General features: G+C 42.2%; 1 protein-coding gene across 2 annotated transcripts; it reads right to left on the bottom strand.

The window, feature by feature from the left end:
• Positions 1-218: 218 nt before the first annotated feature.
• Positions 219-16936, bottom strand: CLEC3B (C-type lectin domain family 3 member B). Of its 2 annotated transcripts, none has more exons than XM_069960315.1 (3): positions 16780-16936; positions 4270-4371; positions 219-881 (listed from the first exon to the last, which is right to left on the bottom strand). In XM_069960315.1, exons 1-3 carry the CDS (start codon positions 16868-16870, stop codon positions 481-483), a joined length of 594 nt encoding a protein of 197 aa, XP_069816416.1. In that variant the 5' UTR covers positions 16871-16936; the 3' UTR covers positions 219-480. The 2 variants fall into 2 exon arrangements, with proteins under 2 accessions (XP_069816416.1, XP_069816417.1); XM_069960316.1 differs by having other exon boundaries at positions 4270-4368.
• Positions 16937-20323: the final 3387 nt, after the last annotated feature.

The following is a 20323-nucleotide window of genomic DNA, read 5'->3' as shown; positions in this document are numbered from 1 at the left end:
TTGCGAATTGCAGATTCAGAATAGGCAGTGTGAACAGCCCAATTGGAATCAATGTGCTCTAAAACTACAGAACACATGAATGTAACCTTAGACTTTCGAGGTCAATAGGAAAAGTCAACAACACAACATATTTGTCAGCAGATAAACTGACAATAATCAGTAAAGTAGTATCAAAGTCAAGCAATGCAAAACACCAAACTATGATATGAACAACAACAAAGACTTTATTTGTTTTTATTTTTTATAACATAATACCATTACAGAAAGCACTTGACAATAATGACTTGCACTGTCTATAGGCTATATACAATATATGTGTAAATAAATATACTTGTGGCAGCAAGTTAAAGTCTGGGTCTAGTCTATTACTATTGTACTTACATTAAGCGTGGATTTTAATTCTTTTCAGGTGACATATTTTGTGTACATTTTGCTACTTACGAGCTCTTAAACACAGCTAGCTTTTTATAGATTTGGCAGCTAAACAATTGCAAACTGGCACACAAAAGGCAGGGTGTCTTTGCAGTTTTTATCAAACCACTTACCAATGGCAACAGCAGAAAGAGATGCACAGTTCTCCTGCTTGCCACCATCAGGCTGAGTGGTTATTTCAGTTTCCCAATGTTTAAAGGCAATACGGCTGCCAGTCATATCAACCCAGGTTCCTTCATTAGCCATATCATTGATACCTATCCAAACCTCAGAACCTGAGCCTAAGCTCTTCCGTACATAATCATATAAAGCATCATTTTCATCGCCGTTCCCTGGAGCACTCAGGGTTCCTCCTTGTGAAATGCAGGTGTCACTGGCTGCATGGTACGTCTGGGCTTCAGAAAACGACAGGTAACATTTGTTCAGACCCTTGTGGCCCTTAAGGCAAACTGGGAAAATAATTATAATAAGATTTATGATAAAACTAGAATTAAGCATCTATAAAGTAAACAACAATTCCAAAAATAGTGGATTTAAAATGAACATCTTTGCAGGGTTGTCGCATGACAGATCAACCAGACAGGCTGTATGTTAGGTGCTTTTAGGATCCCAACCAGTGGTTCCAATTGCTGTTCATCTTTTTTGGCCGCTTGACGCCATCTTTTTGGATGTTCATAATTTGAGGCTAAATAACGGATGTCATTTTTAAATCACCTCCCTGAGGTCAACCAGCATCCTTTTGCATGCACTTACTAGTCATTGCTCCCACTAGCCAGAAACCTACTCCACACTAATGAGGGACAAAAACCCCAAAACAGCTGTCTATGGATGGATACCTTGCTTAGGTGGTTTCCTTAATTGGAGACATTCCTTGGTTTAGTTGTTCCTTCCCGGAGGAAGGTCTGGCTAGTTCACAGACGTTGAGACATGTGATGGTGTCTTTGCAGTGTTCTTTTGCATATTTGATTTCCCAGGGGGCAATGTTCTATAAAACACTGACGTTGAGACACGTGATGGTGTCTGAGGTGTTTTGGTTGATCTCCCTGAGGTCAACCAGCGTTCTTTTGCATGCACTTACTAGTCATTGCTCCCACTAGCCAGAAACCTACTCCACACTGATGAGGGGCAAAAACCCTGAAACAGCTGTCTGTGGATGGATACCTTGCTTAGGTGGTTTCCTTAATTGGAGACATTCCTTGGCTTGGTTGTTCCTTCCCGGAGGAAGGTCTGGCTAGTTCACTGACGTCGAGACATGTGACTGTGTCTCTGCAGTGTTCTTTTGCATAGTTTTAAATCACAGACATTATTGCAAAATAACAGACATCTAAAAAGATGGCAGTCAAATGGCCAAAAACACTGTGTGTGAACCTAGCCATTCACTTGTTTCTGACATTTCCATTTATCTTTATAGAGCGCTATGATGTATGCTTGCTCTGTTATCTGGCCAGAAATGTGGAATTGGAACATCTCGTTCTCAGCAAGGTAGGTATCACAGAGGTTAGACTTCCTATCTAACTTACCTTTATAGAATGTTTGATGGACATAAAAGTAAAAGAAAAAAGGATGGCTATTGAAATGAATAAACAGAGTGACAGAAAGACAAAAAGAATGAATTTAACAATCATCAGACCATTGTCCATACCAGGTCTGCCATCAAAGCAAAGGCACATGACCTCCCCATAATATATGTACTGGCGATCTAGCCACTAGTTCAGATGGTGTGGGCATGTGAAGGGATTAAAGGGATATCTATTGGCAAGAAGGACCACAAAATTGGACTGTTTTGTCTTCCTGCCCCTAGAATCAATGCCCCATATATTAGAAATACTGAATACATTCAGCTCTGTTTGTTACTATAAAGTAAACTCTAACAAATCACTGATCTTAGATGTAGGAATCTCTCCTGACCTTAAAGCGGGACTGCAAGAAAAATTTCCCTGCCAATAGTCCGATGGTGCTGTTCCTTACTTAAAGCGTAACTGTCATTTCAGGGCCATTTTTCTGAAAACATTAAATATCAACAGTACAAGCGATTTTAAGAAACTCTGTAATAGGTTTTATATACTAAAAGAGTTTCCTTCTGGACTGAAAAAGCAATCTCCCAGCCTCCCCCTCACATCAAATGAAGCAGGATTTCTCTCTCCATTATGTGGCTATGGAGAGGGGAGGGGCTGTTAGAAGTGACTGAGCACGTAGCAGTCCTGCACAGCACAACACCCTGCAATCTTCTCTCAGTAAGTTCATAAATAAGCACTGACCTTTCTGACCCCAGAATCCTGCGGTTTAGGTGCCCAGACAGTCTACAAACAGCTGACCTTCATGTCACCTCTTCCTGCTCCCTCATCTCCCTCAGCCCCTCCCCCCTTCATAGGGTTACAATGGAGAGAGCAGAACCCGTCTTCACTGGCTTCTCTGTAATGAAGACGTGTTTGCCTGATAATGCACAGATAAGAAGTCGGGGGGGAGGCTGGGAGATTGCTTCTTGAGTACAGAAGGAGGCTTTTTTGGCTGATAAAACCTATTACAGAGTTTCTTAAAAAAACATGACAGTTACGCTTTAAGTGTTACCATCACATTCCCATTGTCTTAATTGGTGAGCACTAATAATGCTTTGATTTCCCCTCTCTCCAAGAACATAGCCAGGTATGCAAAATCACCTATTTCGTGGATTGGTAAGGTGTCATCCTGGTAAGGTGTATTTAGGAATTTGCCTAAATGTATGTCCGAACCCCCTGCTAAATTTCTAAACCCAAAGAGTATGGCCGGTGGCTTATTTAAGGGCTATAAAGCTCGATAATGTTGCTCTGCCGGCCTTGGTAAAATGGGAATTGGACCTACAGAGGTCCTTCACTAGAGAGCAATGGTGATAGGTATTCCTCTCAGTCTCCTAGGTGTTCAGATTTATAACCCACTTGGAGTCTTCAAGAAAATTGCTATACCGTTAGTCCTTTACCCCATATTGCTTGTCCTTGATATTCCCAACCTAACCCCCTGTATGTTGGTGATAGCAAAGCGGAATTGGTAATTTACTTCATATATGGTAGAAATGTCCCTGTCTACTGCCCTTCTGGTCTTGAATTTATGCCCTTCTTAAGAAAATACTCCATCTGAACCCCTGCCTCCCATGGGGGACCAGCTATGGCCTTGTTAGGCTTGGACCTAGACGACTGGCCTCTTACAGATCTTAGTTACTTTACATGTTTTGCTAGTGTCTAGGAATTGTATTGCTAAGAGGTGGAAAATTGTGGAGATCCCTACAGTCACAGAAATCATAGCGACTGTTCACTGCAACTACCAAAAGGAGAAACAAATTGCTATAAGCATAGGTTCTGTAGAATCTGTGACAAATAAGTGGGCTTAATGGGTGGAATATTATATATATATATATATATATATATATATATATATATATATATATATATATATATATATGGCCTTTGCTTTGCAAGGGTAATAACAAGGGGTATACAGGCATGTAGGCGCAATCTCACATTATTTGTTTACCACACCATAGCTTTTTTGCAAAATGTTCTTCTGGATGCTGGTTGTTGTGTCTCTAGTTGTGTTTACTGAGTTTTTATTTTGGTTGCTGTACTTTGCTGATATGCTAACCTTTTATTGGCATTGATGTACATTTTCTGATGTTTTAAATTAATAAAAAATTATTAATCATAAAAAGCAAAGGCACATGACCATCAGAATAGGTTCTGTTCTTCAACACAATTTTATATATATCAAGTCTTGCTTCTCCTTTATTGATATTGCAAAAATTTAAGTGCTGTAGAAAAAAAAAAACGATTTTGCAAGCATGGGTTATACAGTAGTCTTTGTACCTACTTGTCTGCAGTGCCTGTTGTTCCTTCAGGTGATTGATCTCCTGCCGAAGATCTTGCAATTCCTTCTTTACTTCTTCATACATTTTCATGCTAACTACATCTGCTGAAAAAGCAGACAATGACATCAGACAATGTCACCAAAACATTATTATATGATTATTAGTACAATAGATAACACTGTCCTATTAATAATTGAACTAGGGTAGTTGAGGCTATTGGTTTTACTATGAAGTCCATAGTGTTGACTTATGCTTTAAAATGTACAAATGTAAGAAATGATAAATATATAGCTGTTAACCCCTTAAAGGCGTATTCCACTCAAACATAACTTTGTTTGCCCATTGATGAGACTAACAATTGATTCCATAATTATTATTCATTTAGTCTCCTTCCTCTAGTTCTGAGTGGCTGCTTTCTTTTGAAGACACAAAAAAACGTGTGTGAGCTTTTTTTCCCCCTCCTCCTACCCCCTTCCTTCCGAGACGCCAGATGTAAACAGGTCCCTGGCAGGCTTTATCTGCAACTTTGTTGCTTCTTTGTAATGCTGAGAGAGTTATTCTGAGGTCAAGTTGCTAATGAACTCACTGATTAATCCTTCCGGCATTACAAAGTTGCAACTAGGGACTTGTTTACATGAGCCGTCTCAGGAGGAAGGGGGAAGCTGACACAGATTTATTGTGTCTTCAGCAGAAAGCAGAAGCTCAGAACTGGGGAATGAGACTAAATAGATAATAACAAGTATAGAAGGAATTGTTAGTCTCACCATGGGCAGCAACATATGAAAGGTTATGTTTGAGCGAAATACCCCTTGAAGCTATGTTCCTATGACGTATAAAGATCGCAAAGAACAGCCGTTGTTGTTAACCCCTTCAGGACCAGGCTAATTTTCGTTTTTGCGTTTTCGTTTTTTCCTCCTTGTGCTTAAAAGGCCATAGCAATTGCATTTTTACACCTACAGACCCATATGAGCCCTTATTTTTTGTGTCACTAATTGTACTTTGCAATGATAGGCTGAATTTTTGCATAAAATATGCAGCGAAATCAGAAAAGAATTATATGCGCGATAAAATTGAAAAAAAAAGACAATTGTTTTTCTATGGGGGGGGGGCGGCTTCGTTTTTACGCCGTGCGTCCTATGGAGTAACTGACGTTATGTATGTTCCTAGAGTCGTTACAATTACAATGATATGTAACATGTATAACTTTTAATGTATCTGATGGCCTGTAAAAAAACTTCAAACCATTGTTAACAAATCTATGTTCCTTAAAATTGCTCCATTCCCAAGCTTATAGCGCTTTTATCCTTTGGTCTATGGGGCTGTGTGAGGTGTAATTTTTTGCGCCATGATGTGTACTTTCTATCGGTACCTTGATTGCGCATATGCAGCTTTTTGATCACTTTTTAATAACATTTTTCTGGATTTGATGCGACCAAAAATGCGCAATTTTGCACTTTTTTGCGCTTACGCCATTTACCGAGATCAAGAATATGATAAATTAATATTTTGAGCGATTACGCACGCAGAGATAGCAAACATGTTTATTTATTTATAAAATGGGAAAAGGGGGGTGATTCTGACTTATTAGGGGAGGGGGCTTTTTTTTTTATTAATAATGATACTTTATTTTTAACTTTTACACTTATACTAGAAGCCCCCCTGGGGGACTTCTAGTATAAGTGCACTGATCTCTCATTCAGATCTATGCTGCATAGATATGCAGCATAGATTGATGAGATCGGCACTCGTTTGCTTCCGGCTGCTGCAGCCGAAAGCAACCGAATGCCGAGCTGGGATCAGCGCCATTACGGTGCGGACCCCGGCCGGCACCAGTCACGGAGATCACTCCTTCGTGACAACATCATGGGGGAGCGATCTCCCCACTAGACACCAGGGAAGAGCTGTTCTGAAGTCTTTAGATGCGGCTGTCAACTTTGACAGCTGCATCTGAAGACTGAATTAGTGGGCACGGCGATCGGACCGTGCCTGCTAATAGCCGCGGCCCCGGGCTACATGGGGCACCCGGGACCGCGGCGGTTCAGAGCGGGTTTGCCGCGCGGCCCCGCTCCGAACCCCCCCCCCCCCGCACGAGGACGTACAGTTACGTCCTCATGCGGGAAAGGGTTAAAGAGGATGTACCATCAGGTACATCCTCTTTAATCTAACCCAGGGATAGAACGGTGCGGTCACTGTGAAGCTGTGTATGGCGCTGTTCTATCCACGGCCCCGGGTCGCAGCTGAAGCACAGGAGGCGGGCCGGGCAACCCCCAGTGGGAGGGAATTCCCTTCCCTCTATGACGAAGCTTCATTAGAATCAATGGAGCTGCGTCATACTGGGGGCAGGCCGGCCCGTCTCCTGTGCTTCAGCTGCGACCCGGGACCGTGGATAGAATGGCATTGTACAAGTCTTCCCATACTTTTTAGATGCTGTATGTCCTGCAGGAAATGTTTTCTTTTCAGTCTGACACAGTAGGGATTTGCTACTGCTCTGGACAGTTCCTGTCTCGGACAAAGATATCAGCAGAGAGGATTGTGTCAGACTGAAAATAAAATGGGAAGACTTGAGATTTTCAGATAGAAGTAAACTACAAATCTATATCACTTTCTGAAACCAGTTTATTTGATAGAAAAGATTTTCACTGGTAACCCTTTTAACAACGGACATTCTTTTTGATCTTTAATACGTCATGGGAACATAGCTTTATTGGGAAAATCCCATCTCATAAAGAGATAGCATATTGCTTGGTCATGGGTGGCCTGACCACTAGAAACCTCCACATATCCTGGGAATGAAGGGTGCACAATGCTGATTCAATGCAGTGGGTCTCTCACGGTGATTGCTGCAAGTCCTCTGCATGCAAGTGGTCAGAAATGGCAACTGTAGTCCCCTGCATAGCTGGTTAACTTGTAGAACTGATGTTTAGGAAATGTATCAGTAAATCCATCATTTTCAGGATCAGGCCTAGAGGTTGCACCCCACCTGTCATAAAGTAATAGAATATCTAATGCCAATTATGACAACAGCAGAAAACTGCAACCTGCCTACTACTTTGCCTCTGGCATTGTTCAGCACAGTGCAGAATGTTGTAAGAACACTTCATTCTTCCCTAAATGTCCTAATAAAAAAAAAATAATTATTTATATAAATATATATTAGAAGATTGTGATGTACACAGTGAGGACTGCTCAGAGACAAGATCCAGCCAAACCTCCTGAAACAGCAGGACGATGTGTCATTTTGGGAGGCTGAGACAACAGTGCACTAAAAATGAAAGGACTACACAACTTTTTCTCCGTGGTAATTCAAGCAAAAATATGCTCAGCTTTCATTTTACCATTTCTGAACCTTTGAAAGCTCTGATTGTTATGAGAAAATAATTTATTTATTAGGATTTAAACCTAATTTTACTTTTATTTTTCCTACTAACAGACCTGAAGCAGCTACAAACTGCTTTGGAATACATTTTATACAAAATTATGGCCTTTCAACTGTAAACTTACAGGCAAACCTATTAGGCAACACAGTTACATAGTTGATAAAGGTGAAAAAAGATAATCACTAAAGTTCAACCTATAATCCTACTGTATTAATTCAAAGAAATTCAAAAACCCCTCATGAGGCAGATGTCAATTGGCCATGGAAAAAATTCCTTCCAGACTCCAAATTTTGCAACCAATAGAATGTCAAATGCCTTAAATACCACAGCCTTTATTTATCATGGCATCTAACATAATTCAGTTCAGGCTTCATTGGAGGGGTGTGGCCACAGAGGATACTGGCCCATCTGGCATTTGCAGAATTGCCAGATGGGCACTATAGTCCTAGCACATGGAATTCAGGCAAATAATATTAGAGTATATTCACATGTACCATATCCGCTATAGATATTACACTGTAGATTTGATGTTCAGTGTTTGTTGTCTGTGGCCTAAAACAAACCAATGTATTTAAACTTAGGTTTTGCAAACTGTACGTGTCAACATATCATTAAAGGGGTGGTGCGGAGTTTAAAGATTATTCACTAAATAACACACATTACAAAGTTATACAACTTTGTAATGTGTGTTATGTGAGTCAATGGCCCCTTTCCCCATGTTCCCCCCTACCCCGGAAGTGTGGTGCATTATACTTACCAGATTACTCTTGACCCCGGACGCCATTTTGAACATAACTGTGCTCAGCCAATCGCAGCTGAGCAGCTGATGACGCGGCAGAGGGGGGCTGGCATGAGTGACGGCTGGGGCGGTCCAGCCGGCCTCCCGAAGATGACGTTGTTTGACCCAAGATGGCGGCCAGGGTTGACAGTAATCTGGTAAGTATACTGCACCACACTTCCGGGGGTGGGGGGACAGGGGGATGGGGGCCAATAACTTACATAACACACATTAGAAAGTTGTACAAGTTTGTAATGTGTGTTATTTAGTGAATAATTTTTAAATGCTGCACTACCCCTTTAAACAGCATCCAACATTTTAGAAATCTATTGTTTTCATACAATCTTGTTCAGAGAAAATGCTACATGCAAATTAAACAAAAATGGTCTGGAGTAGATTATTACTGTATGGTAGGATGGTCATAGTGAAAAACTGAAATAAAAGGGGAGTGCACTGTTGAGGACTGTCAGAGCATTGAATTACCCTTTCTACAAAGTGCATCCCTGAACAGGCAGTGAAGGGGCTGGTAAGTAATATAATGTTGTACTTAAAGGGATTGTCCAGCAAAAAAATGTTTCTTTCAAATCAACTGGTGTAAGAAAGTTTTATAGATTTGTAATTTACTTCTATTTAAAAATCTCAAGTCTTCCCATACTTATTAGCTGCTCTCTGCTGACATCTCTGGCCGAGACAGGAACTTTTCTATGGGGATTTACTACTGCTCTGGACAGTTCCTTACTTGGCCAGAGATGTCAGCAGAGAGCACTGTTTCTGAATGTAAATAAACAACCCTTCCTGTAGGACATACAGCAGCTAATAAGTATGGGAAGACTGGAGATTTTTAAATAGAAGTAAATTACAAATCTATATAACTTTCTGACACCAGTTGATTTGAAGGAAAACATTTTTCGCTGGACAACCCCTTTAATTAAGTATTCTGCTTTTTCAATTACTATTTATTTATTTCAGCAACAGGCTCGTCCGCATACTCATCTGGGCTGGTCATATTCCCGTGGCATGGTAGTATTCAGATTCCGCTGGCGCCCGAGTGACTTCTCCTCTGGCTTTCCCAAATCTAGAGAGGCTAGAAGACACTGTCTTCTATGCATCTATATGAGGGCATTGTCATAGAAAAGCATAGAAGTGATTTCCAGCTTTTCAACAGCGCTGTAGATTGAAGAAAGTGAAAAGAGAGGTCTTGTGGGTTCTAAACGATATTAAAGCACCCGAATAACACCACAGGACATTGATCAGCCCGGGTGAGTTAACAGGCCAGTCTGTTTGGGGGGGGGGGGGGGAGCAGAATGCTTCTTTAGGGACATGTTGCATGATGCCCATTTTATTACAGTCAATGCATTCCTGTCATGTTTGTTGCAATGTTAAAATGTCATTTTATTCACAGGGACTGACCTCAATTTATTTGGAACTACCCATGGAACTAAGGTAAATATCACACACAAACCAAGGACAAGAGTAGCGCTGTTTCTGAAACAAAAAAGGAATGTTAAATCTGGAGCTAAAAGCCTCTTAAAGGGGTACTCCGGCCTGGGGGCTTTTTTTTTTATATGCCCGTGGAGGAGGTGGCTAATGGCAACGACGTCCACTTACCTCCCCGGTTCCAGCGGCGGATCCTGTAACGTGGCGCTCCAGTCCCCGCTGCCCGGCCGCTTTCTGGTGTCTGACACAGGCTTGAGACTTGACGTTTCAAGTCCGCTCAGCCTGTCAGTAACAGAGCAGAATTTAAAAAACTAGCATTTAACTCACCTGGGGCCCGTTCCCAGCCTCTGCGTGCCTCCCACACTGTTCTGGGCGCAGGCAGTGCTCGGCTGCCGGGAGAGCTAAGGGAGAATGAGAGAGGCTTTGGGAACTTCCGGCGCCTCTCATATTCTCCAGAAGCTCTCCCGGCAGCAGAGCGCCTCCGAGCCTCTACGAAGAGACACTCAGCTGCCCGGGAGAGGTTTGGCGATCTTTGTCTCCGGTGCAGGTAGTGTACATCACACTGCCTGTGTCGGAAATGGTACGGAAGGTGCGTGGAGATTGGGAACAGTTAAATGTTTTTGTTTTTTTTTTATTTGTAGTCCTTCTATTTTCCTTTTTCTGTCAGTGGTAAAGCACCGAAAGGCAGCTGAAGCAAATACTATTAATCATAACATTATATTAGAAAGTTATATATCTTGGGGTTTTGACAGCGGCATTAAAGGGGAACTCCGGATAAGAAAAACTTTCTATTAAAAGTACATTAAAAGTTAAATATATGTGTCTATACAATCTATTACTGTATCTGTATGGTTCTGCCACACTGGTAGCTGATAGAAATCCAGGAAGTGAATAAAAATGGCATCTGTGCAAATCCACATTGTCTCCTGCTCCCTATGCTCTTCCGCCTTAGGAGACAAATCTTCCATGCCTCTGTCTCACATTGTGTGTGTTTACTGAGATCAGGCTGATGATGCAGACAGGGGGCAGGGTGTGATGTCACAGGAGGCTTGGCTGGATCACCCAATCCCCTGAGTGATTCACCATCTTTGACCAGCCAGAAGCAGGTGTTGCACTGATTTCTCTAATTGTGCAGAAGTGTGCAGTGAAATTAGGGCTGTGTTCACACATGTTGGAGTGTCATTGCAGTACTGCAGCGTATTCACAAAAATGATGCAGTAACACAAGTAAATGATGCTAAACGGCAGAGAGGATCAGAGCCTTATTGTCGGGCTCAACTTCAAAGATAACAGGTGCTTGATCATAATATGTGCGTGGAAATGAATAGAAAAAAATAAAAAGGTTCTTTACTTTATTCCAATATCAGAGTTACAGGTAGAGAATACAGGTTGCTGTATGGTGTTACAGATAGAGAATACAGCGTGCTGTGTGGTGTTATAGGTAGAGAATACAGTGTGCTGTGTGGTGTTACAGGTAGAGAATACAGTGTGCTGTGTGGTGTTACAGGTAGAGAATACAGCGTGCTGGGTGGTGTTACAGGTAGAGAATACAGGGTGCTGTGTGGTGTTACAAGTAGAGAATACAGTGTGCTGTGTGGTGTTACAAGTAGAGAATACAGTGTGCTGTGTGGTGTTACAGGTAGAGAATACAGTGTGCTGTGTGGTGTTACAGGTAGAGAATACAGCGCGCTGTGTGGTGTTACAGGTAGAGAATACAGCATACTCTGTGTGGTGTTACAGGTAGAGAATACAGCGCGCTGTGTGGTGTTACAGGTAGAGAATACAGCGTGCTGTGTGGTGTTACAGGTAGAGAATACAGCATACTCTGTGTGGTGTTACAGGTAGAGAATACAGCGTGCTGTGTGGTGTTACAGGTAGAGAATACAGCGTGCTGTGTGGTGTTACAGGTAGAGAATACAGCGTGCTGTGTGGTGTTACAGGTAGAGAATACAGCGTGCTGTGTGGTGTTACAGGTAGAGAATACAGCGCGCTGTGTGGTGTTACAGGTAGAGAATACAGCGCGCTGTGTGGTGTTACAGGTAGAGAATACAGCATACTCTGTGGTGTTACAGGTAGAGAATACAGTGCGCTGTGTGGTGTTACAGGTAGAGAATACAGTGTGCTGTGTGGTGTTACAGGTAGAGAATACAGTGTGCTGTGTGGTGTTACAGGTAGAGAATACAGTGTGCTGTGTGGTGTTACAGGTAGAGAATACAGTGTGCTGTGTGGTGTTACAGGTAGAGAATACAGTGTGCTGTGTGGTGTTACAGGTAGAGAATACAGCATGCTGTGTGGGTGGGACCACAATGAAATCATAAATTACGTCAAACAATTCAGTAACACAAATTCAGTAACACAATGAAATTGCAACGTGTGAACACAGCCTAGATGTTCTGCAACAGCTTTAGGCGGGGAATGAGCAGGGTGGACTGTGATGAACAGCTGAGGGAAAGCAGTGCATTAGGGAACCTGTAGTACTGTGTACAACTGATAAACTAGGAAGTGCAGAAACACAAAACAGAACCCCCCCCCCCAAAAAAAAAAAAAATAAATGGATTTTTGGTAGTTTCAAAAATGGAATAGATAGGTAAGTTATGCTTTATGCTTCTGCAGAAGTTTCCCTTTTTTAACCTCTATCTGGAGTTCCCCTTTAAATAGTTAATTAGCTAGCACAGCAATCGACCCCTGGCAGCTCTGCATAGAGGGGGCTTACATTGTGAGAGCTCTCTGTACATCCCTTAACCCATGACGACACCCCTGTAATCCCAAAAAAAGAAAATTTGAAGCACACACTAAAGTAGGAAAATTGTATGCAAAGGAGTGCTACCCTTCTCTGAAAATATCGAGCATGAAAGCAAAGAAAGAGAAGCCTAAGAAAAGGTAGAAACAAAGAACAAAAACAAAGGCAAAGTGCCTCATAGAGTAGAACCTCTGGATCAAAATAGTGATCTAATGTATGTTTGAAATCACTGCTCAGCTTTTGGGGTTGTGGAATCAGAGCCACAATACCCACCAGCACATGTAATGATGTGTCCAACACACCTCCCAGGGATTGGGGTAGCAGTAGTCTTCACAACAGGTCCAGACCGGGCTTCTTATACAAAGACTCGTAGCTTCCGGTAAACAGATAGTGCCAAAACACAACACAGTCTGTCCTGAATCTGACAAAGGGGCGCCACAGCCCTGAAATACGTTATTATTGGACTGAATAAATCGTGTTTTGTGTGAACATTGGTTTCCACAATATTTCTGGTAGTGAGCGCAATCTCCAGGTCATCCTTTGTCGTGTTTTGGCACTATCTGTTTACCTGAAGCCTAAGAAAAGAACTTTCCACCTCCAAAATATATAAAATAATGATGCTGGCCTGCCCCCAGTGGGAGGAATTCTCCAGCCCTCTATGATGCGGCTTCATTGATTCTAATAGAGCCATGTCATAGAGGGGCGGGGGTGTCCTCCCACTGGGGGAAGGCTGGCCCGCCTCCAGTGCTTTACCCCCGGCCAATGCCCCGGAATAGAACGGTGCCGTATGTGGGAACCAGGCCACGGTTCAAAAAAAGGACAGCAGCAACGGCTTCCCCGCACCATAACACACAACGATAGTTGTTAGTTACGATGGCAATTGGAATGGCAATTACGATAGTTTGCATGCTCTAGTATAAAAAATGATCGTAATAATGAACGAACGATGTGTACATACACCGTACAGTTAACAATTTCATGGTGGGCTTAAAAGATGCGATCAATGGGACACGAAAAATTTTCAATTAAAGCCTACATACACACAGAAAGATTATGGTTTAAATTTGAACAATGTAATGATTTTTTACAGGATACTTGTTCCGTGTAATAGGGTACTAAGTCTATGGAGTCCATCTCCTGCAACAAGCTGAACTCTGCTCCCAGCTTGTTCCAGCAACTAGTAAAGGTCTGAACACCCAGACTGATTTGACATTTAATAAAATTCAAAACTCCCAAAAAAAAAAAAAATCTAAACTTAAAATTAAAAAAAAATGATAGTATTGCTTTATCTGTGGGATAACCCCTTTAACCCCACAATGTATTATTGCCGGTGTAATTTTCTCAGTTTTTCCATAATCACCTCTAAAGAGCTGTACCTTTTACATATTTCTGGTGACATAGCCATATGAGGTCTTGTTTTTGAGAGATGGGGTGTCATTTATGGAACCATAACTTTTACTATTTTTACAGGGGAAATGGGGGAAAAATATATGCATGATTTAGTCATTTCTTTTTTTTTTTTTTATGTTTGATTATAAGTTTATGTTTTTTTGCCAATAATTGTGCCCCCTCCCCCCTGCAGCATGGTTGTTTTTTTCTTCCATCTCCCCCCTAAGCAGCCACATACAGTGCATGTCTCCCACCTGTGCAGCCACATACAGTACATGTATCCCACCTGTGCAGCCACATACAGAACATGTCTCCCACCTGTGCAGCCACATACAGTACATGTCTCCCACCTGTGCAGCCATACAGTACATGTCTCCCACCTGTGCAGCCACATACAGTACATGTATCCCACCTGTGCAGCCACATACAGAACATGTCTCCCACCTGTGCAGCCATACAGTACATGTCTCCCACCTGTGCAGCCACATACAGTACATGTATCCCACCTGTGCAGCCACATACAGAACATGTCTCCCACCTGTGCAGCCAAATACAGTACATGTATCCCACCTGTGCAGCCACACACAGAACATGTCTCCCACCTGTGCAGCCACATACAGTACATGTCTCCCACCTGTGCAGCCACATACAGTTCATGTATCCCACCTGTGCAGCCACATACAGTACATGTAGTCCACCTGTGCAGCCACATACAGTTCATTTATCCAACCTGTGCAGCCACATACAGAACATGTCTCCCACCTGTGCAGCCACATACAGTTCATGTATCCCACCTGTGTAGCCAAATAGAGTACATGTATCCCACCTGTGCAGCCACATACAGTTCATGTATCCCACCTGTGTAGCCAAATACAGTACATGTATCCCACCTGTGCAGCCACATACAGTACATGTCTCCCACCAGTGTAGCCACATACAGTACATGTCTCTAACCTGTGCTGCCACATACAGTACATGTATCCCACCTGTGCAGCCACATACAGTACATGTCTCTCACCTGTGCAGCCACATACAGTACATGTATTCCACCTGTGTAGCCAAATAGAGTACATGTATCCCACCTGTGCAGCCACATACAGTTCATGTATCCCACCTGTGTAGCCAAATACAGTACATGTATCCCACCTGTGCAGCCACATACAGTACATGTCTCCCACCTGTGCAGCCACATACAATACATGTCTCCCACCAGTGTAGCCACATACAGTACATGTCTGTAACCTGTGCAGCCACATACAGTACATGTATCCCACCTGTGCAGCCACATACAGTACATGTCTCTCACCTGTGCAGCCACATACAGTACATGTATCCCACCTGAGCCCCAACAGTGATTTAGGGCCCATTTGTTCTATGCCCTATTAGTGCTGTTCTGGGATCACTACCACACTATATATTCACACTATATATTCTGCTATATATTCTGATCTCCCACAAAGCATTCAGTGTACAATGCACCCAGGACCCTCCAAGTACACTACAACTACCAGCACACACTGCAGTCTGCAGCCCTCAGGATGTGCCGAGAGCTTCATAAGTGTAAGACATTCTGAAAGTTATAGTTATTGTTACTCCGGGAGTTGTGGTCACAGATACATTAGTCCAAGATAGGACAAAGTCTGCATGTCGCTTCTGACGGGTTCTTTATTTAGGTGCCCCCCATGATAAATTCTATTGGTTGGCCACAGGTACCCCAGTCCCACACTAAGGCCTGCACAGACTATAGTACAGTCCTTTAGTGGGCCCTGCCATCTGTGCTGCGCTGTAGGGCCCTCCCGAGACACCAGGACACGTACAGGATACCTGGGCGTACATATGTGTGCGTTTAAGGCAGAAAGATAGAGAAATGAATAAGTTATGGGGGCCCAAACACATTTTTTGCACAGGGGCCCTTTGCAGTCTGTGTCCGTCCCTGCCTAGAGGCCTGATCATAACCCTCAGCTGCCATGGAGACTAATTGGCAAGGGTGCAATTGTGTCACCAGGAAGCCGATGGGGAGAGCAGAGGACAGATTCCTTAGGTGTTCACTATTTGACTGCAGCCTATAAGAAGTTAGTCTTACATGCTGGAGGCTTCTCTGCTCCTGGTAGTTATAGGAGCTCCTACAATCCCTGCATAGGAGACCTGTGCAGCTTTATTCTAGCCATGCAATAGAAAGGTGGTGGCCTTTCTTGATCCATAGAATAAATCCCTCCAATGACCACTGTAAAATGTATTTCAGTGGTCATTAAGAGGTTAATTTCATAAAAGAAAAGTTTTTTGATCTACACAGGCTGGAAAAGCATCTTGGCACTTGACTATCTATGGAATTGGAAGAACTGGACACATTCCACATGCATTATGTAACATTAACTTCAAATACCAATATCACAAAGAATATGTCTTTCTTGAAAGATATTTAAGTACATTTATAGATGGTCTGTGAAAAGAGGTCCCATTTTCCAGTGCCTATAATAATAAACAAAACTTTCTCTAGGATTATTTGTTATTTATAAGTTGTTTGTGTAGCTTATTGCAATTACACGCATTATGGTGTGAGTTTTGTCTAGAAAAATCATGTTTTGGACCCCATAAGGTTTGCACCCTATAAGGGTACAGTATGTTTGCATTTAGCAGATATAGTGCAGGCATCTTGGTGACTAAAAATCTCCTCCATTCTTGTTAAGTAGTGTGGATTCTGCAAACCCTATTCAGTATAAATGATTCAATCTGATGACCACTATATATAGTGAGGTATTGAAAAACACATTTGCCATTTAAAATGTACTTACCTTTACTTGCTTGCCTTTGTTTTTTCTGTTGGTAGGTAACTTGGGCACAGCAAAAGAGGCACAGTACCAGGCACACTCGTCTGAACTCCATGATAATCCCACCACTGGCAATCTACTGTCTAAAGCACTCTGTGTGTCTGCACTCTATTAAATACGCCTATAATAAAAACATGCTGTTCAGGAACTCCTCCATCCAGGCAGGGCACTCGTGATGCTCTACAGAAGTTATTCATATGGTTAACATTTTGAAACTCTGAAAAATCTAATCTATTAGTACTTTCACTGACATCAAGAACTCAGATTGTTCAATATCCCAGTGTATGTTTTTTTTTGAGAAATAATTTTTATTTAACAATTCCATAAAATACAATTACATACAAAAAGCATCACAAGTTAGTTTAATTTTTGTGCCCCAACTAACCCCCCCCCCACACACACGGTACAGGAAAGGAAAAGAAAAAAAAAATTCTAACAATAACATTTCTAATTGATTCTCTCATAATTAGCATTGGTCTAACCATTTCCATGAGCATTTACATGCAATGTTGCTGCCTAGTTCCAATTTTTAACAAATCAATAGTCTAGCCACAAATAACCTCTTATTCATTATTATCTTCTTTTTCTTATCTAAATTTATTATCTGGGTATCATCCCCTAGTATTACCAGCAATGGGTATGGTATTATTTTCATCTCCAGTTATTTTCCTACCTCTTCCACAACCTCACTCCAAAACTGTTGTAGAGTAGCACAGGGCCAAAATATATGTACCCAGTCCCTAATCACCTCTCCACATCTGGTGCAATCCGCCGTTTCTCGTTTACCTATTTTATGGAGAAAATCAGGTGTGTAGTATAACCTGTACACAATATGCAGTTGTACAATTTGATTCTGATTAACTGAAACATCTTTCTCATTATTTAACATTCTCCGAAATGGTACCTAGATCTTTCTTCCATTTTCCCCTTCTTCCCTTTTTTACTATCCTCGTGAGCATCCGGTACCAATTTACGATAAATACGAGACAACCCTTTCTTTATTCCCCCTCCTCTCTTTATCTGGTGTATTATTTCTGTGGTCGGGCCTACTCTAAAAAGGCTTTTATCTTTAGAGTTGGTGACAGCATGCTTCAATTGCACTTTTTCGTACCAGTCCTGTTCCCCCACCCCAAACTCCTTTTTCATACGTTGCCAGGGCTTCAATTGGCCCTCGGTAAAAGCGTTGTGTACTCTCACTACACCCGCTTTCCTAAGTTTTTCAGCGTGCCCATATTATATAGTAGCAAACCCCACAGAGAACCTCTCCTACTCTGGACAGTTCCTGTCACAGACAGAGGAGGCGGCAGAGAGCACTGTGTCAGACTGGAAATAAGCAATACTGAATTTAGGGTATAACGGTAATGCAGCAATAGAATAATGAGTTTGTATGTACTAGCTAACTTTCATTATATATTTGACAATGATTTGCATCTCTATTATATCTTCACTGGGTCCAGTCATGTGATTCGAGCCCCTACTACCTAATTTCCGGTTACACAAATTCTAACATGGCGCTGGTTTTAGCGGTTTCTGGGATTCCCAACAGGTAATAATAATTAATTCATTATGTGTAAATAGACTCAACATCACCCTCTTTCTATGCTAACTCCTGATTAAGTTATGGGGACATAACAGAATGCGTGAGGTGTAGGTGATTGTATGCCAGGGCGGACTTGCGTTTCCTTCTGTATTTGATCATTTATATTATGTAGCACTTGGTGTTTTTTGTATTGTCATTATGACATTGGATTTTCCTTTGACTCTTTATTTTGTGCATACATATGGTTAAGTTATTGGTGGTTGAAGTAGCAGCAAGTCCTTTTGTGATGGTCTATTTTTAGTCCACCTGGCATATTTTCTGTTGCCCCAAGTATTGTGGGGGCACTGGTGTTGTTATGGTGGTCTTTTGTGGTCCCTTTTTAATTGTTTTTAATCTTGTCTGTGATGTTGATGTACTAATAAAAGATTTGTATGATTAACTTAATATTGAGTGTGCAACTTTTCTATAGTTTAGCAATGTACATAATACAGTGGCACTCACCAAATGCATGAAATCAATGCTTTATTTCAGGGCAGATACAGAGGAACAAACAAGTGCATTCCACAGGAAGGAGTGACAATCGTTTTGCACTACTGCAATTCGACTGGCTCAGAGTGAGCATTGATTTTATGGATTTGGTGAGTGCCACTGTCTTATCTACATTGCTGAACTGTACTACCGCTTGAGTAGAGCACCACCGAAACAGTGACCTAGCCCTTAACCACAACTAAGGCAAGTGAACCGCCTTTGGACTGTGCCCAGTCTCTTTCTGCTGTGTGACTTTTTTATAGTCTAAAGGGGAACTCCAGGTAGAGGTTAAAAAAAATTAAACTTCTGCAGAAGCATGTAGCATCAAAGCGACTCTGTACCCACAATCTGACCCCCCCCCAAACTGCTTGTACCTTCGGATAGCTGCTTTTAATCAAAGATCTGTCCTGGGGTCCGTACGGCAGATGATGCAGTTATTGTCCTAAAAAACAACTTTTAAACTTGCAGCCCAGTGCCCAACGGGCGTAGCCTAGATTTTGTATGCATTAGGCTGGCGCAACCTCTCTGTCCCTCCTTCCCACCCTCTTCATCATTAGTAATGCTCCAGGCAAATTGTCTCCTATTCCCCACCTGTGTCAGCCCGGCACATGGGCTGGATCGTTAAGGCACCTATGCAATGTTCAGCATGGAGAAAATGTTCCAGTGGCATTCCTAATGATGAAGAGGGTTGGGAGAAGGGACGGCCGTTGGGCACAGGGCTGCAAGTTTAAAAGTAGTTTTTTAGGACAATAACTGCATCACCAGCCGAACGGACCCCTGGACAAATCTTGGATTAAAAACAGCTATCTGAAGGTACAAGTGGTTTGGGGGGGGGGGGGGGGGGAGTCTGATTGTGGGTACAGAGTTGCTTTAATTATCTATTTATCTATCCCAGTTTTGAAACTACTAAAGATCCATTTGTTTTGTTTTTTTTTTTGGGGGGGGGGGGTTGTTCTGTATTGTGTTTCTGTACTTCCTGGCTGAGCAGTTCCCAGAATGGAGTAATGGCTCCAGAATGCAATGCTTTCCTTCAGCTGTTCATCACAGTCTGCCACCCTGCCCATTCCCCACCCAAATCTGTTGCAGAACATCTAGACTGTGTTCACACATTGCAGTTTCATTGTGTTACTGAATTATTTGCTGTACTTAATCATTTCATTGTGGTCCCACCCACACAGCACACAGTTACTACCTGTAACACCACACTGTATTCTCTACCTGTAACACCACACAGCACGCTATATTCTCTACCTGTAACACCACACAACACGCTGCATTCTCTACCTGTAACACCACACAGCACACTGTATTCTACCTGTAACACCACACAGCACACTGTATTCTCTACCTGTAACACCACACAGTACGCTGTATTCTCTACCAGTAACACCACACAGCACGCTGTATTCTCTACCTGTAACACCACAGAGCATGCTGTAT

Source organism: Dendropsophus ebraccatus, chromosome 2 (assembly GCF_027789765.1).
Source record: "Dendropsophus ebraccatus isolate aDenEbr1 chromosome 2, aDenEbr1.pat, whole genome shotgun sequence".
Taxonomy (NCBI): domain Eukaryota; kingdom Metazoa; phylum Chordata; class Amphibia; order Anura; family Hylidae; genus Dendropsophus; species Dendropsophus ebraccatus.
Note: the sequence above shows the minus strand (reverse complement) of the source record. Positions and strands in the feature narration are given on the sequence as shown.

What these genes read in the sequence shown, in the direction of transcription:
- CLEC3B (XM_069960315.1), bottom strand. Translation starts at nt 16,870, where the DNA reads ATGGAGTTCAGACGAGTGTGCCTGGTACTGTGCCTCTTTTGCTGTGCC. An exon ending in ACAAAGGCAAGCAAGTAAAG is followed by an intron (nt 4,372 to 16,779) that starts GTAAGTACATTT and finishes CTGCTTTTTCAG; the next exon opens with CAGATGTAGTTAGCATGAAA. An exon ending in ACAACAGGCACTGCAGACAA is followed by an intron (nt 882 to 4,269) that starts GTAGGTACAAAG and finishes TTATTTTCCCAG; the next exon opens with TTTGCCTTAAGGGCCACAAG.